Source organism: Sphaerodactylus townsendi, linkage group LG07 (genome assembly GCF_021028975.2).
Source record: "Sphaerodactylus townsendi isolate TG3544 linkage group LG07, MPM_Stown_v2.3, whole genome shotgun sequence".
NCBI classification, from domain to species: Eukaryota; Metazoa; Chordata; class Lepidosauria; order Squamata; family Sphaerodactylidae; genus Sphaerodactylus; species Sphaerodactylus townsendi.
In genome coordinates, this window is record NC_059431.1 from 30,804,735 (window position 1) to 30,827,609 (window position 22,875).

A 22,875-nucleotide genomic window follows, 5' to 3' on the forward strand; every position below is an offset into this window, starting at 1 on the left:
TGTCTGTCATAACATAATTGTTTATAATTCATTTGTCTGTCCTTTCTCTTCCTTTCCATTGGAAATTATTTGCACTGAATTCAGTGGGGCTTATTTTCTAAGGTGTATTACCTAAGTGGAATATAGAGCAATTGCTGTTAATACCATATTCATGCTTTTAATTGACCAGCTAATTACAAACACACCAGAGGAGATTCAACTGAAGGGATTTCTTTGCTGGAGAAGCGTTATTTATTGCTCACATGCTGATTAAAATAAAAACCATTCTGGAACAAAGGTCTTAAAACCACGAACAATTTAATGCTTGAAATGTTCTACAAGACAAGAAGACCTGGCTAAATTCAGAACATACATTTACAGCACAATCCCTTAAGTACAGTGATCACTTTACATGAAACTTTTATGCCTTGTTTCTTACGTCACAAGTTCATCCTAAATCCAGTTCTAGGAGGTGTGGTGTGGGACAGATCTATGGTCTAAAAACACCTAAAAATTTAGATTTGTTTAATGACAAGTGTGAAACTTCATTGGAGGCCAAATTCACTCCTCTTTCCAACACTGACCTTTTAATTCAACATCACTCTTGTTACTTGGGCCTTTTCCTGCATTTTCTTTTTTTATTGATTTTATAACAGTGACAACAAAACTAACACAGGAAGGTAGACATTAGTGAACCAGTCACTCTGTACAACTAAAACAACATAAGTAAAAACAACAATTGTTCACTGTCAAAATTAGCCCCTGTATAGTAAATTTTTCATTGGTATCAAAGTTTTAAAATGCTAACAAATAATTTGAACCCAGTTCAGATTTTTTTTTTTTAAAAAAAGTACAGACATACCTTGTTACAGCCTTATCTCCCTAACATAGTTCTCAAAATTGAAGGCTTTTATACAATATGTTTCCTTTCCTCCTAGGTCATCTCCTCCAGTAAATTATCTAATTGAAACTGACATCTAATGTTCCTCTATTGCTTTTAATATCTAACATTTTAATCTATTTTATCAATTTTCTCTTACATTCCACGAATTCAACAACTAGATATTTTTAAGCAAATCCTTATTGTTCTTGTAGAATTCCTTGGCACTTGCTATAGTGGTGATTCTCTGCTGCTGTCTTTTGTACATTGGATGGATTAGGCTCTTATGGGCTTAACTTGCAAAGATGCAGCTAGCCACGTGGGCCGTGGCCTCCTGGCCATTTTTCCAACAGAAGTCTTCTCCTGTTGCATAACGTGCCCGTACCACTGGAGCTGTGCTTCCCTCATTTTCTTTGTTATTGGTGTAATTCCAAGTCTTTGTTGTATGTCTTTGTAACACGATTGAAAAGTGTCAGGCCAAGCATCCACCGGAGCATCTTCATTTCTATCACATGAAGAGTTTATTCATGTTTCCGAGTTGTTGGCCAACATTCTGTTCCATAGGGCCACAGGGTGGATAACTGTGGTGTACACTTTTGCCCTCAGATGTTCAGGTATTCTTTTGTCACACAGGACTCTTGTGGTTTGCCATTACTTCATCCATTAGCTCTAGATCAAGCATTTGGTAGGGCATCCCCATCTGCTGTGGCCAGGGATCCGAGATATTTAAATTGGGTGGTCTTCTTCAAGTCCTAGCCATTTTGCATTGTTACATCTGTTTGAGGGCCACATTTGAGGTATTCTGTTTTTTGTAAATTTAGCCATACTCCATAATCAGATAATCTATTGTTCCACTCATGTGTTTGTTGTTGAAGAGCTGTACATGATTGGTTAGCAAGAGCCACATCATCTGCATTAAGTAGTGTCCAAGGATGTGGCATTTGTAAATCAGCTGTTACTGTATCCATGCAAAGAATAGTTAGCAGAGGCAAAAGTGCTGAGCCCTGGTGAACGCCAACAGTTATAGTGAATGGTGGTGAAATCCCTGCTGGACATTGAACTTGATTGGTGGCTTTACAGTACAGTAATTGTACCCATTGAACATACTCTTCAGGAATACCATGAGACTGGAGCGCTTGCCATATAAGTGCATGTGGCACTTGCTCAAATGCTATTTTGAGGTCAAAGTTGATGTTATCTGTAGGTATATATTTTAAATCATATTAATAACAAGGAACGTTACTTCTGTATATTAAATTTTGTTTTGTGTTATGAGATGTTGTTTTAAATCTGTTCACTGCCCTGAGCCTGGCCTTAGGCTAGGAAAGGGTGGGATAGCAAACCTAATAAAATAAAATTTAGAAATAGCAATAAGGGCAGGGTAGGAGAGATGCACTAGAACCTTCTAGTTTGATTGGTGGGTTCTCTGCAGCCAAGACATAAATAGTAAGGAAGACAGGTGACAGATTAAGGACAGACAAAAGGACATTCTCCTTCACTCAATGAGTGATTAAACAGTAGAATTCACTGCCAGTGGAGGTACTGATGGCCATGAGAACACAGGGCTTTAAAAGTGGATTACAAAGATTCATGGAGGAGATGCCCATCAATGGCTACTTGCCATGGTGAGTTAGGGGAGCCTCCATACTCAAGAGGCAGAAAACCACTGAAATTCAGTGTTAGGAGGCCATATCGAGGAGGGACTTTGCCTCTACACCATCTTTGTTGGCAGCTGTGTAGAACAGGATGTTGCACTAGAGCAGTGGTTCTCAACCTTCCTAATACCGCGACCCTTTAATACAGTTCCTCATGTTGTGGTGACCCCCAACCCTAACATTTATCCATTTTACAGATGGAGAACACTGGTGCAGAGTCTTATGCGACCCCTGTGAAAGGGTCGTTCGACCCCCAAAGGGGTCCCAACCCCCAGGTTGAGAACCACTGCACTAGAGGGACCACTGGTCTGATCAACCGGGGATCTTCATATGTTCCCGAGATCAAGCATAGTGACCTCAACATCATAATTTCAAGAGTGCAAGCCATTTCCCTGTTCACTCCAAAGTGGTATTGATACAAGCCCTGCAATATCAGAAGCAATGCACATCTTTACAAAAGTACAGACTTTTGACAAAAAACAGTCCATATATACATATAACAGGAACTATAAGCTGCCTGTATAAGAGTAGCAAAAATGTTACTACTCATTGTGCCACTTTCTGCCCACCCACATGGAAGGGAGGGGGTTTAACATACCTCCCCCCCTACATTCACAGTAGCCTACATCCCGTAATACTTTCCCACAGCTCACACAGCAGTACCTAAGCAGATCTCATGCTACATGTCTTGGTTTGAAACCCATTACTAAAACTGAGCATTCCATCTTAGCCATGCAAAAAACCCCAGGCTTCCCACCACCACCACTGAAATCAGTAGGACAATTTTGGCTACTTGGTCTACTGCTAGCCACGCAGAACGAGATCCAGTGTTTCAGATTCATTCAAGTACATGTAATATTTTACAGTATTTTTCAACTGTGTCTAGTAGTTTCCCTTTTAAGATGACCAGGTTTCCAGATGTTGAGGTTATACAGTAATTGCAGATAGAAAACGTTTACATCTTTTCCAGAAAGACATGACATTTACAACAGCAACAAAAAAAATACTGATAATGGCTCAGTCTAGCAGTTTCCGGCCCCAGTGTTTTCCCTTTTAACCATGTTTTCAGCAGTTAAAAATATTTTCAGCTGTTCCAGCTGTAAACTAATCCATGACTGAGATGCAACCCAACTCCTACATTCGAAAGCTTCTCGTTCTTTGAAATGGCTGGAAAGGTCTTTTAAATGCCCACATCAGCAGCATTGGTTTCCGTTTACTTTTTTCAGGAAACAGGACAGCTTCACTTTCAGGGGTAGGAAATCGCTCCTTGTATACCTCAGGGTAGGATTTCTGAAACTACAAAGGAATATAGCAGTATTAGTCATTAGTCATTAAAAGCAGTAAGGTTTCAGTCTTCGATAACAAGAAGAAATGTGTTTATAATTCCATTTATTTCACTAGATTATTTCTACAAAGCAGCTTAATTTACAGTCATTTTAAGTTCTTGAATTCTATATCTCTGGCAGTACAAAATATTCATATTTGCCCCAACAGGTTATGTTTAAAGAAAACACACACATGCACGCAAACCAGAACGTGGTAACACTACTGCGCCATTCCAAGGAATCCCATGTATTTACTTATGATCACCAAAATGCACCTGGACCTCAATCATTAAAAAAATTACAAACTTGTTGAACCAATTTTAAAAACCACATTTACTGACCTGGCAGCAGTTTACAACAAAAAGCCCCAACGTTTGTGACTCTCCACAGTTTGAGTAGGGACTTCATACGCTTTAAAAACTGGCAAGAGCCCTGCTATTTCAATGAGAAGTAAATATTTCCAGCCAGTAAATATTTATCAAGGAATAACACAACTGTGGGAGGGTTAACGTCTGCCATCCGAAGTCTCTGTGCCACAACTGCTGTTGCTACCACTAGAACCTGGTTTATTTCCAAGTTGAGAGGGAAAGATACCATTGAGAAATCTGTTTCAGGACCTTCAAGGTCTCAAGTTGAGATCTTTTACATAGCACCTGAACCTTTTAACTGCCGGGATTGAACCTGGGAACTTGTGCATGCCAAGCAGATGCTCTACTAATGAGCCATGGCCCTTCCCCAAACAAATGTATACACTTTTTTTTGGCATTTACATCAAGGGAGCTATTTACCCATACAGCAAGTTTATTTTCCCATGCATGGTTTAGATTGTTCATGGACTACAATTCCCATCAGCCCCTGCCACCATGGCCAATTGGCCATGAACATCTGAACAATTGGTCCATGAACATCTGGAGAGCTGCAGGTTGCAGACCCCTGGTTTAGAACATTCCAAGGCTACAAATATTTGCAAACCTATTAGTCTCATCATAATCTTAGAAGGGTCTATAGATCAAGAGCTCAAACATATCAAAAGTAGATTTGAAGAAGCAAGGGTGCATAGAAAATAAATGAAACCAGAGGCTTATTGCCCTGCCAGCTTATCTTTTTGGAATAGAAGAATTCACTTGGTGGTCCTCAGCCCTCCATTTGCAAAAGGGAATCAGTACTGAATACTTACCTTACAGGGATAACAACTGCAAGACAAATCAGACAATAAGATGCGAAGCTCTCTAAACAGTTAAAATGCCACACAAATGATAAGCATTTCCTTTAGAAATTGTATAGAAGGAAGATAAAGTTTTTCAAGGAAGTCTGAGAATTTCCTTTACCCGCTTCAATTTCTTCTTCTTCTCTTTGACAGACACTCCTGTATCCTTTGCAATTTCTTCCAGCAAGCTTGCCAGTGGCTCTTGATAGCCATTTGTTCTCTGGTATTCAAATTCATCAGTGCTGATCTGATGACAAAATGATGGTGGAGGTACAGTGGCATCGGTATCTGCTCCTGGATATTTTATCTAGGTAGAAAGACAAACAGCTCAGATGTTTCATTTCAGCATTAAAAGTTGTATACGCGCATTTCGTTGTGGGTAAAATTGGTGGGAGGATCGTTAACAATTTCAGTTAGGCCAGTCACACCACATTATGGTCAGAAAACAGTGAAGATGACTACGGACAAAGGTTCAAGCAGAAAGTGCCAAAGTGGAATTACAGACGGACATCAAGAAGACAACAGTACTGACTGCTGAGGAATTACACAACTTTAAGGGTAACAGTGAAGAGATAAGTTATAAAGATTTTCTATTTCTTGACTCAGTCATCCACCAAAAGGGAGACCGCAAACAAAAAAATCAGAAAGAGATTGAGACTGAGAAGGGCAGCCATGAAAGAGTTTAAAAAGATCCTCATGTGTAAGAATGTGTAACTGACAACCAAAATCAAAATAATTCACGCTGTAGTATTCCCCATTATTATTTATAGGTGTGATCGCTGAACAGTGAAGAAAGCAGACAACAACAATAACAACAACATTTCCTTTATATTCCACCCTCCCCCATCAAGAAAGTCGATTCATTTGAAATGTAGTGTTGGAGGAGAGTTTTATGGATACCAAAAGACAAATAAACTGATTGAAGATCGAATCAAACCTGAACTCTTCCTAGAAGCTGAAATGACTAAACGGAGGCTATTGTCCTTTGATCACATTATGAAAAGACATGAGTCACTGGAAAAGAGAATAATGCTGGGAAACATTGAAGGCAGCAGGAAAAGAGCAAGACCCAACATGAGTTGGATTGATTCTACAAAGGAAGCCGTGGCCCTCAGTTTGCAAAACCTGAGCACAGCTGTTAATGACAGGATGTTTTGGAAGGAAACTGAAGGATAGGGTTGCTGTAAGACATACCATGTACAACTTTTAAGCAGTGTTTTGAAGTAATTTTAGAATGCAGGACTTGCAAATTGAGTTCCTGGAAGCTCAACATGTTTTAGATATCAATTCTTGTTTTGCAATATGTTAATATGGCATTTTAGAGGTTTATTGTCCTTGGGGGCATTACTAATAGTAGGATATAAGTTTAGTAAGATAAATAGTAAGATAAATTACAAGGGTATTACAATGGAATTTCCCCTTATCTTGATTCCAAAATCCGTGGAAAATCTCTTTTCATTTTTTTTTAAATTCATGAGAATAAATTGGAGGAAGGATCCCCGTAACTAAAAACTGTAAGAAGAGATCAGCAATTGTTTCCTGACCTTACAAGTCTCAGGAGAAACTTTTGTGAAATCTGGTTGGCCCAAAGAAGCTTTCTCAAAAAAAAGGACAAATTACTATCCAGAGACTCAGTCTTAAGATAATAATAGTTAAAATGAGGGAACAAAAGGTATTTGGTAAACTTCAGCAAAAAAATACAGAAATAAAAGATGAGCAACACTAAGCTATTTGGCTATTTCTTGGACAAAAATAATGTGTTTAACTCTAATAGTCTGGTAAATGAGTGTTCTTGGGAAGAAAATTTACAGCTTTACCTGGACTCTTCGAAGGTGGGTTACATGCTCCTCAATCGTAGCTTTTAAGACACAAGGGACATTTAAGATTTCCTGATAATTGTCCATCAAAAATGATACTAGTTTAGTCGCCAACAATTCATCCAAGACCTCTTCATCTTTGGAATAAAGAATAGAGCGAGAAAAGGTTTGAACCATCTGAAACAAAAAAAAAGGGGGGGGAGAGGAATTAGTTCTCAAAGTAGCTTCCAGGGACCACAACACATCCAGTCACTTTACACAGGATTGTACCGTATGTGTGATAATCAGTTGCGGAGCTACAAGGGGACAGGGGGTGTGCCGTGCACATGCCTGGGGGGCGCAGAAAATTGCCCCATGCCCCTCCCCCTTTCCCCCGCCCTGCAGCGCCCCCCCACCCCCTTTCCACACTTAGCTTAGTTCCTTTCCCTTTTCAGAACTTTTTCAGGCTGCAAAAGGCCTGTTTGCAGTAAAAATGGCCTGAGGAACTACAGTTCCCAGGAGACCTTGGGGCTCACAAGGTCTCCTGGGAAGTATAGTTCCCATCAGTCTGTTTTTACTGTGAACAGATATTTGCAACCTAAAGACTCCTGAAAGAAGGAGACTAAAACAAAGATAATGGGAAGTGAAAGAGGAAGAGCTCTCATGGGGGGGGGGACAAAATTAGAATGCGCACCGGGCGCAGTTTGGTCCAGCTACGCCTCTGGTGATAATTCAATAAAAGTATTTCTTTGGAAGGACATTCTCAGCCAGCTGCTTTTTGCCTCTCTCTGATGCCCCATCAGAAGAAATGGGAAGCAAGAGTGAGAAGGCTCTCAAATGGAACTTGACCCAGGCACATAACAATGTCTGGTTTTTTCCTGCCCTCTCTCTGGTTACTATCTTGTTTGTATGCTGGCGCTGTTCAAATGGATAGTCTTGTAATGCAGCAAACAAGGTTATTTATGTATACATTTAAATTTTGTGCTGCCTGAGTTTGAAAATCAAATACTGAAAAACAACTTTGTCAAACGCATAGCTCGAAATATTTTCCAGAATTTCTTCTTCGTATGAGCATAATTCTATTCACAGATTAAATACTATGCATTTTACTTTACTGTGATTTTTACCCCACTCAGCCAAAGACTGGACTCAGGGTCAATATAATATAAAATACACGATTCAATAAGCAATATAGATTAATCTAATTCAATAAAAATAGTTAAAATACTCATCCCTATCAACATGAAATTTGTTATATATACATACATACACACTGCCAAGTCGCAACAGATTTGCTAAAGAAAGATGTCAGAAAAGCTTAATTTTTTGCTTCTGTGTTCACTGCATTAAGGGTGAGGTGTTAAGCATGTCCCTATGCTACAGCCACTACTTGTAAGAAGGGAATGTAAAGAACTGAGTCAAATGGGGATGATGACATATGAAGCTCTATTCCCATTGGAGAAACTAAAATCCAATAATTCTTCAGGCTCTGATGACATACACCAGAGTTCATGGGAAACTCAAATGTGAGATAGGTTATATATATATGGGTTAGTAGATCAACTAGCACTAAATTCAACCACTGCACCAGAAAACTGAGAGTAGCAGATGTTACATGGGAGGGCAACAAATCATCTGGATGTTTCCAGATGTGGTAAAACCATCACCAAAGCAATTCCAAATTATCTTCACAAGACCTGACTAGGTCTTTCCATTCCAGTGCTGGAACATACCAGTGCTCTTGTTCCGACTGTATCGCAGAGAGGTGGCAGATCCTTATTCATATTGATCCTGGCCATCATAGTCATCAGCAGCTGTACTTTCCGGCGATTTTCCGGTGGCAGAAGTAGACAGCAAAGCTGCAGGGCTTCGGTGGCCAATGTCTCCTTCTGGAGGAGTCCTGAGTCAAAAGACAATTTCAAAATGATGACATCCCATTCTTAGGCACATCTCTGTATTGAGAGAAGCGTTTCATTTTACCTTCTTTGTGGTCAATAGTTCAGTTAGTAACAATTTGAAATCAAAATGTGTAATTCAGTGGAAAACATCAGTTACAAAAGGGACAAAGAAGACTTTTTTTTTCATTAGCTGCACTTTAAAAGTTTGATCAGTTCACTTAACACCTCCACTCTGGACTACCTTTTCTTTCTTTCCTTGTTAGAAATCTGTTTACTGATACGTATATTTATCTTTCACAGAATAGCAGAAGTTTGAATGTCCTTCTCCTCTTCTATGTTCCACAATAGCACAGTTTTGGAAATATTTCCACGTTATCCCCTTCCTGTCAAAGGTGTAAAATTGCCTCATTAATTACGACTCAGCTGTTTCTCCAGTGTTTCCATTACTTCCATATGAAGGCCATTCACGTTCACTGTATGAATCACGAGGATACACTCATAGCTTCTGAAGAAGCCTGCTCTAGTCCACAAAACCTCGTATTGTAATAAAATTTTGTTAGGTGCCATAAGACGCCTGTTTTTGATTCATATGCATTCAGCCTCTAGTTTGCATACCATCTGTTGGCTCATTTGCCATTCCGTCTCTTACTGATGAAAGGCATTTTTTACCCGACCCAAAGGAAGGAGCTCAAGATTTTCAGATTTTGTAGTTCTTGGTCAAATGAGCTATATATGAGCTTGTGTTCAGATTACCCAGGCATAGATTGATTTATTCAAAAGCTGATTTTTGTTCTGTGGAAATATGCCACAATATCCATTCTGGAAATGATTTGTCAAAATGTCTGGTAACAAAAAATAAATTTTAAGGGTCCTTATCTATCAAGACAAACTAGGCAGCCCGTGAAAGAAAATACTTGCGATCCTGCATTTGCTATTTGCCTTTTTCCTTTTAGAAAAGTTCAGCTTTTTAAAGATCTATAAATTTTATTTTAATCTATTACAACTTTATCTATGGTTTTAGCTGGGGATGTCTGTAACCATTATTGTATGTCCCCTTGAACCATGAGGAAAGGAGGGACATAGATGTGTTAATAAATATGTAAGTTTTACACTCTCATCTATGACTGGCATCTTCAGAAGCATGTCACAGTGAGATGTGACATGCCTTTGAAGGTGCCGGCCTTGGATGCAGCCAAAACGTTTGGAGCAAAAACCAGGTCCTCAGGACTGCACAATCCAGAAGGGTTTGGAACTAACCAAAAGGATGCTTGCCAAGATCAGAAGTCGAGGTCAAAGCAAGCACGATCCAGAACTGACCCAAGGGAAACTGGAAACATGAAAAAGTATGTATTCAGTGCAGACATCAAAACCCAGCAGTCAAAATAGAACATAGTGCATGATAACAGGATTGATTCCAGCTTCCATTATAGGAGTTAAAATCGAATGAAAGTACAAAAGGATGAATTGGGAAAGGTGAGGAAAATCCAGTTGATCTCAGAAGATAACTTCCAGACTGGCAGAGGGTGTAGCAGATGGAGTTCCTAGTCCCTTGGAACCTCTCTGAATAAGAAAGGTGAAGGAAAACTTTATAGCAAGAAGGAGGCAAGTTACCACCAAGTCTTAGTTACCGAACCAAAATGTGGAAAACTCAAAAGTAACTCCTAGCTGTCCAATCACACAAGAAAAATCCTTATTAGCTAAAAGTGCTGATTAACCAAAGAACTGTGTTAAAAAGTCTTTGTGTCAAAATCTACTTTGACTCAGAGGTCCTAATTAATAATCTAAAAGTCTTAATGCTTAGATGGGTCCATATCACTCTGGGTTGATTCCGTCATTCCCAGAAGCACTTTATGGAATCAGATTGGATAAACCCCACTCTTGCTGCCTCCACTGATTCTATGCCTTTGTTGTACAAGTGACTCAGAACTGCATTTTCTGGAGCCCGTGTGGCTGGCAGGCATGAGCTAGTCACAGAGCTAAGACACAGAGGGAAAGAGAAAGACCAACAAAAATGAAGGTCTGCTGGCAACAGGTTGAACCTTCAATGAAGTGGGGCTGAAGAAAAGAACATGGCCACAGAAAAGGGTGAATCTACATGCTGCAGCCCTGACCCAAATTAAGATTCTTTTGTAGTTAATAACTTTTTAAAAATACAGGTGATACGTGTCTGCCATGGATTAGAATGCACTACGTTGGCCCACATTGTGCAAAGAGACAGCTTACCTAACACACTGACAAAGACATCAAAAAACTGGAAAGTAAGAAGAGGCTCTTTCATGTGGCCATAGTAATCAGCTATAGTTCTGAAGACATCTCTTTCAAATCCCAAGTAAGTAGGTTGTTTCAGATCTGGACACCTGGGCCCTAATGAAAGAGAATATTCTTATTGAACTTGTACTGGTTGAAGAAATACCACCAAGCACAGTTCTGCTAAACAGCAGAGCCAATTTCAGGAAAAGATTTAAGACACTTTACTTTTTAAAAATCGTTAAAAGTTGAGAAGCATGAAAAATTATAAATATATGCCATGCTGATGATTACATGTTCTTACCTGTCCCATCCAATCCCTATTTTGCCAATCCATTGATTCCTGCGCTAAGAGACAATTCAAAAGCGAAGAAGCCCTATGAGATAGCGTTCCCACTCAATTTGCACTGCCTCAAAATACACGTGGGGAATTTGCACTGCCTCAAAATACACATGGGGAAGGGGGAGCGGTGTCACATGTCTGAAAATGCTCCTATAGCAGTGATGGCGAACCTATGGCACGGGTGCCAGAGGTGGCACTCAGAGCCCTCTCTGTGGGCACTCGCACACACATCTAGGCTGGCCTGGGCCACTGAGCACGACATGCATGCACTGCGGTGAGCAGGAAGGACTCGGCTGGCGGGCCTGGTGCCTGTGCTCTGGGTGGCTGCTGCCCAAGGGGGGGGGGGCGCAGAGGAGGCAGAGATGCTAGAGAGGCACAGAGCGGTGCGCGCGGGACTTGCTGGAGACTATAGCAGGCTGGCCCCTGCTCGAGCAGGTGGGACAGAGGAAGAGGGAGCCAACCAGTTTTTTCTAAACTAAGACCTCAGCATTCAGGTTAGTTTAGTCAGGTTAGCACTTTGCGGAGATAAATAAGTAGAAGTTTGGGTTGCAATTTGGGCACTCGGTCTCAAAAAGGTTCGCCAACACTGTCCTATTGCATAATCTCTGCCCACAAAAGCCTCTGAGCCTTATCCAAAAAGGGGTGGGTGGGTTTGAAACTGCTGGTGGAAGCGGTGTGGGCTTCCACTGGTGGAAATGCCCTCCCTAGGGCACTTACGCTGATGGGAAGGCAATCCTGCTGCTGTGCAGGTGCCGCTGCCCTCCACAGTGCTGGTGCATGGCATTGGACAACCGCAGCATCATAGAGCCATTGCTGATAACGTAGCAAGAGTGGGCTGCGGGAGGAGCTGACATTAATCAGCTTCCTCCTGCTCAGTCACCGTGTTATACTGGCAACTGGGAGTCCCACCTTATGGGACCTAAGCCGGCAGCGTGAGGCACTTGTGGTACAATCGAGCTTCTTGGCGGCAGTGCTGACAGGAAGCTCTTTTGGGAGTAACGTGTGGCTGGCCGGGCGGCTTATTGGCAGGACAGTTAGTCTCTCAAAGGTAAGTCTGAGAAGCAAACAGGTCAGCAACTCAACTTTCACAAACCAACATGTTTGGCTCTTAAAGTGCCACTTTCTCCATACATTTTTTTCCTTTTGACTGGCAGTGGACGAAGTTGGCAGCCTTCCAGGCAATACATTTATTTTAAACATTTTCAAGACAATGTTTCTGTAAGGCAACAGGGGGGGGGGCCCCAGTTAAATGGGAGGAAGTTCCAGAAACGCATCAATTGCGGTAAAACGCCTTGCAATTGGATACCCTTATAAATAGCATCAATTAGCTGCCCCCTAACCCTAAAAACCAACATATAGAGTCCATCAAGAGACTCTGAAGGCCGCTGTGCCTTCTCTCAAAAAATTATTTCTTGCAGCTCTTACAACATTACAAAAGAGATGGGTCCGTATTAATTTCTTCTGGAAAGCTTTAACACAGAACCAGAAAGGATATAGAGAAAACCAGCATGTGGATGGCAACAGTATGGCCCATTATGCATGGAACGCTTATCTTGGGGTTCTTCGATGCGCAGTGTGGTCTCCTCATGCTTCTCCATTTACACTGCCTACTGCGCAGCTTGTCTACTGAACTCTCCCAGGTCTGTGCTTTTTCCTAATTCTCTTAATTCCACCCACCACTTTTAAAAGCAAGATTGCTGGCTTTGTTAAAGCTCTTTAAATTGCTGTTATATCGATATCGCTGTTATTGCTATATTGTAGCCCCTTTCCAAAAATAACCCCCCCCCCAATAAAGGAGGCAAAGCAGTTCCCTAGACCACACTCTGCTGAAGGGGGTCATATCCTAGACCTGATATTCTCTCCCACCACCACTGCTGCCGCAGGAGGAGAAAGAGGTTTGTTATTTCAATATTTCTTGTTACTTCAATAATCCCATATTAGATCTATCATTATTTCAATGGATCTAATAGGATACAAATGCTTGAAGTTTAAATAAAGTTTTACAAAGCCCCAGAGGCGTAGCTGGGCCAGAGTGTGCCCAATGCACACTCTGTGTTTTCCATTATCCCCCTCCGTGGCACCTTGCCCTCCACTCCCCCCCCCCTCACTTACCTTAGTTCAGCCTGGAAAAAGTGGCCTGTTCCCTTCAGGCTGAAAATGGCCTGGTGGGAACTACACTTCCCATGAGACCTTGGGGCTCGCAAAGTCTCCTGGAAAATGTAGTTCCTGCCAGGCCGTTTTCAGCCTGAAGGGAACAGGCTGCTTCTCCAGCCTGCACTGGATTCAATAAGGTAAGTGTGAGGGTGGGTGGGGTGCCGTGGGGGGGATTTTCTGCACACACACCCCAAGCATGTGCCTGGTGCAATGCGCATCCCCCGGCCCCCTGGTAGCTCCACCTCTGCAAAGCCCTCCCAATCAGCGGGAAGGACAGAAGTAGAGCCGGGGAGGGAAGGTGGAGAAAAAAAGGCCAATGCAAAGAATAACGCTGGGCCATTTCTTTTGTCTTCCCTGCAAAGCAGGGGAAAAGGTTGCTCTTTGCCCGCCTTCAAAAACCGCAGAGATTATGGGCTCTGCCATTCAGTGAGTGGCGGGGGCGGGGCGGGAGGTGTATGCCCCAAACAGAATCTCCCTTCAATGAGAGGCAGAGAAAAAGCATGTAATTAGTCATATATCCTCACAGGTTTGGGGATAACTGTTAGGTGTTGCTGTGCTGAGTAAAAGTTCTGCAGGTGGTTATACTGGGAGACACAGTCCAGTTGCTGTTTTTAATTTTAATTTCTGTGCAAATTCTGGGTCACTACGCTTGTGCAAGTGAATACCTGAAACATTTGAATCAACTTTGGGAGACCACAGAGTAAACCAAAACATGACAGTAGGACAGTATAGAATATAGGAATCAATATGATTTCTAGTGATAGAGTATAGACCCCTATTAGGTCTATTACACAATTGTTGGACAGAAATATACCCAAATAAGCAGCAATTTATTTGCATTGTCTCACTTGGTCTCTCTTAATTTGCTAATTCTCAAGTGCCCCTGACTATGGAATCAAAACCCCCAAGATATTTAATGCCACCTCATTTAGCAGCACAGGCTCCGGCCGGTAACCTCCGGACATTATAGTATTCCAATAATTCATGAAGAGGAGGATTCCAATCTATTACCTTTTCTTATGAACTCTTGGAGAAAAACCTTTACAGTTTCTGTGTGTTTTGCCACCAAGTCACATCTGACGTATGGCGACCGCTAGTGGGGATTTCAAGGCAAGAGATCTTCAGAGGCTGTTTGCCGTTGCCTGCCTCCTCAGGCAGCAATTCTCTAGGAAATTTAGGCTGTACCCTTCCAACACCATTTAATAATATCAGAAGTTCAAGGTCATTTGGGAAGAGGCCGAGTTTCACCAGTGCTTCTGTTTACAGCAGGGGTAGGGAACCTGCGGCTCTCCAGATGTTCAGGAACTACAATTCGCATCAGCCTCTGTCAGCATGGCCAATTGGCCATGCTGGTAGGGGCTGAAAACTTGATGGTCCTGGTATCTGAAAACCCACAATTCTACAATTCCCCCGGTTTACAGGAACTCAGGCAATGCTGACAGAAGCCTCAGTCTTGGCTCTTCCCAAACAACCTCAAACTTTCAATGATACTGGGGTGGATTCAAGCATCCTCCAAGCAACCTTCCTCTATCTAGCCTGTGTTGCCTTCCTCTAATGCAGTGGTTCTCAGCCTTTCTAACGCTGCGACCCTTTAATACAGTTCCTCATGTTGTGGTGACCCCCAACCATAACATTTATCCATTTTACAGATGGAGAACAATGATGCAGAGAGTCTTAGGCGACCCCTGTGAAAGGGTCATTCGACCCCCAAAGGGTTGCAACCCATAGGTTGAGAACCGCTGCTCTAGTGTAAGTGCTCTTCTTTCGACAGAAGAGCCACTTAATCTGGAGAAAGGCTTTACAACTGAGCTAAAAGGAAAGGTGAGGTATAAATATGTTAAGAAATGAGAAAAGAAATTTTCCTCAAGGGAGTGGTAGGATGGGGTAGAATCCACCCCACTGAGCAGAATGGGAAAGAATTCTACAACTGATGCCTCTCATTGGATGAGAGGTTTGACCTTTCTTTACATAGAAAGGGAAAAATCACTTCTCACTTCACTGCAGAGATCAATACTTACAATTTGCCAGACACTTCATTGCCGACAACACCCAGTGAGGTAGTTCTTCTGCATTTAAAAAAGATTTTAAAAGTTTAAATTGTGAAAAAGTGTCAACGCAGATTACCCAAAGCACAGAGAGCAAGCAACAGACACAGGGAAGGCTTAATGCTATGGCAGCCTGATTGCATCCCTCAGACAATGTGTAACAGAGCAGACCTTTAACACCACGGCTTGAAGAATCTCCTTTCAACTCTTCTGTCTTATTAAATTTTGAAACAGCTAGCTTGATTATGAATTCTGCTACTCTTCAAAGCTAGCACAATTTTTGTGTCAATTAGTGCTAATACAAAGTATTATACAGATTTCCTTCTTGTTTTTGAATTTTGTAATGGCCAATTTGGCTGTAAAACTTTTCCATATTTAACATGGCCTTTCAAAGGAGTAATGCCTTCAGCTTGTAAGTGCTTCTGTCAGAGATGAGTCATATGGATTTGGTTCAAACTCAATAGGCAAAACATCTGGGTATGTTTTTCTACTGAACAATAACATTGGTGCTATAACAGAATCAGTAGCTAAATGCCTATATCAAGTTGTTAAGCTATGCTCCGAAATGAAGGGGAATGCTGGACAATGTTTTCCTTTCTGGTTGCAGTTCTTTTGATACTCATGTCTATCCTATTATTGATATACCAGTACAGGTTTGATTGATTGAATATCATCTTCAATCAAACAAAACCTTAAATATGCATTAGAATACATTTATTCCTTTTATACTTTCTGCCATTCATTCCTCCAAGGTCAGCATTCAGATTTCAGTTTACTTAGAAGAGGGGCCTGTCTTTTAAACTTATGCCTCTGTGAACTTTCATGTGCACTAATGGCTCTATTTAAATACTCTGTTCCCAAAACATCTCTTGACAATCTTTTATTACTTCTCTAATAATTTAGATGTCTGTTTTACTGAGCTAAAAAGTCAGCACAACAATTGGAAAAGCAACATCAGCTGGCTCTTCTTACTTGATTTATCTTCTAAAATGACAACTCCTTGCTTGTTGATATGATACACATTCTGGATTATATGCTTCGGGTTCACAAGTTTGGTGTCCAGCACATCTTCTAGGGAATCCAAGCCTAAAATTTTTTGCAAGCTGTGTTAAAGAAAAGGATCAGACTAAAGATGCAATTATTTGGAGGCATACTACGACTAACTACTTTACAGTCTCATTGCCACAGAGAACCTAAAACTAATTGTACAGTTTTCATCAGCAGCTTGAAGCCGCATTGAGCCATTACTACTGTGTTTCCCCGAAAATAAGACAGGGTCTTATATTAATTGTTGCACCAAAAGATGCATTAGGGCTTATTTTTGGGGTAGGGCTTTTTTTAGGGGAAATACAGTACCTTCACAATTCATTAAGGTGGGCTCTCGGCAGCCCCATTGCTTCCCCGTCACATGTGATGCAAGCTGCATCCTCATTGGCAGGGAGCACCCTGCTGGATCACACCATCCTGATCTGTAACTACCAGTAGGGCTTATTTTTGGAGTAGGGCTTATATTATAAGCCTGAAAAATCATGACAGGGCTTATTTTATGGGTAGGTCTTATTTTCGGGGAAACACAGTAATTAAAATAGCAATGCGTTGGACAGAGACAGTTTTCTCCATGTTTTACTTCCTTCATCAGGCCCCTAAGATGCCAAAAAAATTAATGCTCAATCCAAAAGATTCTCACTGACAACATGCCATGAGCAAGGGGAACCACCATGAAGAAGATTTGGGTGAAACTGTCACCAACTTCTCCTCCTACCACAGAGCAAGCTTTCCACTGGCACAAGAGGGGAGAAGAATAATTTTACCCAATCCGTCCTCTTCACTACAGATCTCCAAGACTTGCAGGATTCTGTTGACGTACCTTCCTGAATTCTCCTGCATCAGCTTTTCTGGGGCCCTGGGAAAGGCTACCACTATGAGTACCTCTCAAACACAATTCATAGGATCCTACCCAGTAAGTCATCTTTAGAACAAACAAAACCTTGCCATGTTCCATCAAACAAGCAGCAATACTCATTTTTGCAAAGCTTTGCTTTTAGGTTTGGGTTGATTTTGCTTTCTGTAATATCTAAAGATTGACAGTCAATGTGGTGTAATGGTTAAGGTGATGGATTAGGATCTGGGCTGTGGGGGTTTATTTGTGCATTTCTGTGTAGCTACGCATGGGTAAATTTTTTTTTTAAGGGACTTGTCTCCATGCGAAGGCACGACAGCAACCTGGATTGTTTCCATGGGCTCCTATTGCTGCCTGCACAGATGCTTGGGAACGAGAAAACAGGAAAACGGGTTCCTTTATCACCACTGCAACCCATTATACATTTGCTGTGTAGAAAGGGCCTCAGCATAGAAACCATTCCCAAGTAGTGGAATAATAATTTACTTGTGTGGGGATCAGCAGTGCATGTTGTTAAAGAAGTGTCAGCATTTTTAAAAGGACTGAAATTGCAAATCAGGGAGTAAAATCAATAAGCAATTCTATTTACAGATTCTGTACTTGGTATGGAACCGCTGTTTCTTGGTAAAGCACTGCCTACTGCTTATTATACCACCTTAGTTTGAAAAGCAACTTACTGCGATAGTGTCATGGATTTCCATATATCTTCTATATTTGCCTCTGTTAACTGTCGACGGTGTACAAGTCTACACACTGGTACCTCTCCAATTGCTATACTGTGACGTTTGAACCACATTTCAGAGTTCTAGAGAAGTAAAGTTTTTTTTAGTTTCTGATACTTTCATTTAATGAAGACATTATTTCTACAACAATTGCAACCTGATCCTAGTCCAAATAAATTTAGTCACAGTTATGTTTCATTGAAATCAACGGTACAAGTTCTCTCTAATCAGGGAACTGTTGATTCTACCAATATGCATCACATTTCCAAACAACGCTGCACTGAAAATAATATTCTTGGATTATTATAATGTATTTCTTGAGAGTTAGTGGTTGTTCCACCAGTATAAACACTGATTTGCCATAAGTCTTACCAACTTGATTGGATTCATTGGTATGTGTTCTTGGAAAGTATCTTTTTCAATATCATCCCAGTTTGGAAACTTAACAATTCCTTCTCGGAACAGGGATCGTTTCGGGTATGGTTTCAATGGTGAGAAAGGAGGAAATCTACAATAAAAGGGCACTGTCAAATTATTGTGAAATCCATCTGTAAAAACAATGGGGGGAAACCCCTCATCTACCTCTGGTTATTATAATCCAGCTTGTTTCAGAAATACATCACACACAACAATGGCCATACTAACCTCAAACAAGATGCTGAAATAGGAAAAGTGCTGCTGTTGATTTGTTAGTGTGGATTCTTATGCAATGGGTTAACCAGCACAAATATATTTAAATGATAAATTAGAAAGGTCCATACAGAGAAATGGAAGTGCAATGCTAGAAACAAATATGCTCTTCAAAGAAACAAGTCCCTATTTCTCTTCTCAAGTTGCTTACAGACTTACACGTTTGCTCTCAGTTAGCATAACTCCAACAGAATTGTATGCTCTGAGCTTGAAATCAGTTTGAGTACAACCAGGGACGTAGGTATAGATTTTTTATGGCGGGGTTCGGGGGGGCCACACCCCCACCCGCCCCTAGGGCATGGCCATGCCTCCCCAAGCCCCGCCCCTGACCTAGTGCTTATAAAAGCAGCTCTCCGAGGTCGAGGATGGCAGACTCCCCTGCCCTGCCCCACCCCTCTGGGCAGAGGCATAAAGGGAAAATGGAGCCTGGTGCAAAATCTGAGTTTTGCGCCCCCCACCCCCACCCAGGCAGCCACTGTGATGCTGGAATCCACCCCCAAACAGCATCACTTTCAATGGTGTTTAAACTACAGAGCCCAAATTCTCCTTTTAAATCCACCTTAAAGGGAGAATCTGGGGTCCCCAGTTAAACAACATTGAAAGTTATGCTGTTTTGGGGTGGATTATCCCCCACCCTGAAACAGCATCACTTTCAATGTGGCTTAGTGGTTAAGAGCAGAGTGCATTATTCCTAATCTGGAGGAACCGGGTTTGATTCCCTGCTCTGCCACTTGAGCTGTGGAGGCTTATCTGGGGAATTCAGATTAGCCTGTGCACTCCCACACACGCCAGCTGGGTGACCTTGGACTATTCACAACTTTTCGGAGCTCTCTCAGCCCCACCCACCTCACAGGGTGTTTGTTGTGAGGGAGCAAGGGCAAGGAGATTGTAAGCCCCTTTGAGTCTCCTACAGGAGAGAAAGGGGGGATATAAATCCAAACTCTTCTTCTTCTTCTAAACTGAGGACCCCAGATTCTCCTTTTAAATCCATGCCCGTAAGGGGGTGGGATTTAAAAAGAAAATCTGGGAAATTTGGGGGGTGCTGTCAGTGGTGTAATGGTTAAGCTTAGAAGCACCAAACTTTCCTACGAGGTATCTTTAGGAGTCTCTCCTAATGATACTCACCCAGGTTAGGAGTTTGGATTCAGGGGGGGTCCCAAAGTTATGGGAACCCTCAAGCGAATTAGTAGCCAACCTATTAGCTTTCCCATTGGAAGCAATGAGGGATGAGAACACCCACTGTTGAATCCATGGCTGGTCCCTGTTGACACCAAAATCTGGGTATCAACAAGAGACTCTCTGATAGTATCCAAGGATTGGTGAGATTTGGTTCAGGATATCCAAAGTTATGGACCCTCCCAAGACTAGGCAGCTATCTCCTATTAGCTCCCATTGGAAACAATGGGGGATGGGGGCAACCCCTTTGTTGAATCCATAGCTTTGGACCCCCTGGACCAAACTTCACAAAACCTGGGTGGTATCAATAAGAGACTCTTCTGATAATACATCCCAGGTTTGGTGAAGTTTGGTTCAGGATGTCCAAAATTATGGACCCTCAAAGGTGTAGCCCCCATCTTCTATTAGCTCCCATTGGAAACAATGGAGGATGGGGCACCCCCTTTGGGAGTCCATAACTTTGGACCCCCTGAACCAAACCTCACCAAACCTGGTTAGTGTCATCAGGAGAGTCCCCCAAACAATCCCTGAAAGTTTGGTGCTGCTAGCCCAAACAATGCGCCCCCTGCAGGCCAAAAACCAAAAAACACTAAAATGTTTTTAAACCCCACAAACGGGTGGGCAGAGCTTCGGACATGAATGGGGGGTTTCAAACCCAAGAACCCCCACTTACCTACGTCCATGAGTACAACCCCAATGAATGGCCTCGGACTAAGTCAACACTTCTCATTCTTTTTCTCCATTTGTGAAACTGTGAATGACTAGCACAACCAATTATTTTGAAAATAAATGAAAAACCTATTAGACTTCTGGCATCAATGTCTGCTATGCAAATAAACTTCTAAAATGTACCACAGAAATCTACATATATTTGAGGAAATGTCTAAAGGGACCCTTTTAAAAAAAAAGAATTCAGAAGATTAAACTTTGTTTGCACAATAATACAACAGTCCAGTAGGGAGAGCTCCAAATATATTCACTATTTTAAACTAAAATCTGGAATACAGCCCGCATTATGACTTTGTTTTTGTCACCAAAAAGTACAAGAAATGTATTCATTCAACATGACAATCATACGAAGAATGGAAAAATCTTGTAAAAGCTGCATAGTTGAAACCAATCTGTTAAACAGTTGATAGCAAACAGGGTTATCAGTGCTGAACATTAAACATTTTTGTCGAAGGCTTTCACGACCGGATTCAATGGGTTGTGGTGGGTTTTCTGGGCTGTGTGGCGATGGTCTGGCAGATCTCGTTCCTAACATTTCATCTGCATCTGCAGCTGGCATCTTCAGAGGTGTATCACAGAGGGAGTCTGTTAAACACTGTGTCCAGTGACTAGACACAGTGACTGGGAAGTCTGTGACACACTGGACATAGTGTGTAACAGCCTTCTCTCTGTGATACACCTCTGAAGATGCCAGCCGCAGATGCAGGTGAAACGTTAGGAACAAGATCCACCAGACCACGGTCACACAGCCCGGAAAACCCACCACAACCAATTAAGCATTTTTGTTTTTTAATGTAGGGTTAGTAGAGAGCTAAAGTTTGAGTTTTTACCATAAACGCAAGTTGAAATCATAAAAATGTTCCTTAAATGCACATTTTAAAGAAAGCTACATACTTTAAGTATCAAAAATGTATTTAGAAAGTAGAGGGTTTTGTCATAAGAAAGGCTGTTGAGGGTCAAAACAGTGAAATGGGTATAAATCCAGATGTCAACACCTGACTCTGCTGACTTTCTTAGTTCCTTTCACCCAGCTTCATCATTGTTTATATATAAGGAACTGGTTTGTATAAAGACTATGCAGAGACTGATCACAAGTTCACAGCTGTTAATATTCGTCTTTATCTGGTGCTGGTACTCTGCTATAACTTGCTTTTTGCCTACAGGCAGGAACTAGATGCAGGTAAGCTAATGAAAGATCATTCAGTGACTTATGATTCACATGTGCATTCTAGGAAAATTAGAAATATTTGACAGAGCTCAGTTTCCCCCAAACATTCCAATACACAGCCTTAGGATCTGCTATTGCTGTACCATTAATTCCAGTCACCTACATTTACAACCATCATCAAGCTTGAACTGCTGCAGCACCCTTTGCCTAGTTTGTTACTGAATTACTCAGAAGTGGCATGTCAAAGACTGGTTGGGTTTTAGAAAGATTAAAAAAACCTATGTGTGCTTTATCTATATACTAACAGTAAAGTCAACCTAACCTCAGGATATTTAAATCCAGAGACGGGAGCTGTTAACAGGAAAGACATATTTTTCTACAAACCTGGAAATAACCCTAGGTTAGCAGAAAAATATAAAATCTAAAAAAAATGGGAGGTTTAATTTTTTTTAATGATAAAAAGAGTGTCGGTAGCTTTGAGCAACATTGCCTCAGTGGGTGTTGCTAGGCAACCACAGTATTCCGGCCTGGGTTTCTGTGAGTAAAAAGGCAGAAGGAGAAGAAATTTCTTTCTAGGCCTATTTTGTGACCTTTGAAGGACTCACTGAAGTCACAGCTCTAGGTTGGGAAATTCCTGGAATTTAGGTGTGGAACCTGGGATGGCAGGGTTTGGGAAGGGAGATACCTCAGTGGGAAATAATGCCATAAAGTTCCAATCCATAAAGCAGCCATTTTTCCCAGGGGGACTGATCTCTCTGTCATCTGGAGTTCAGTAGTAATTCCAGGAGATCTTTGGGTCCCCCCTGGAGGTTGGCAACTGTAGGCCTGGCATTAACCACTGGGTGACTTGATACCTCCTGACTTGCATGACTAAACTAAGCCTGGCTGCTTGCTACTGTTCAACAACACCCCTCCTATGAAAGTCAGTATGCTGTAACGGTTACAGCTTCAGTGTACAGTC

At 41.6% G+C, this 22,875-nt stretch overlaps 1 protein-coding gene across 1 annotated transcript in view; it reads right to left on the reverse strand.

The window, feature by feature from the left end:
- Nucleotides 1-280: 280 nt before the first annotated feature.
- DEPDC1B (DEP domain containing 1B) overlaps nt 281-22,875 on the reverse strand; it is a 36,806-nt gene continuing 14,211 nt past the window's right edge. The window contains exons 3-11 of the mRNA XM_048504525.1: nt 18,524-18,659; nt 18,107-18,234; nt 16,502-16,632; nt 15,503-15,550; nt 10,964-11,104; nt 8,576-8,742; nt 6,864-7,040; nt 5,168-5,353; nt 281-3,810 (exon numbers count right to left, since the gene is read on the reverse strand). Of these exons, the coding sequence (XP_048360482.1) occupies nt 3,649-3,810; nt 5,168-5,353; nt 6,864-7,040; nt 8,576-8,742; nt 10,964-11,104; nt 15,503-15,550; nt 16,502-16,632; nt 18,107-18,234; nt 18,524-18,659 (1,276 nt within the window). The 3' untranslated portion in view covers nt 281-3,648. The remainder of the gene's footprint in view (nt 3,811-5,167; nt 5,354-6,863; nt 7,041-8,575; nt 8,743-10,963; nt 11,105-15,502; nt 15,551-16,501; nt 16,633-18,106; nt 18,235-18,523; nt 18,660-22,875) is intronic.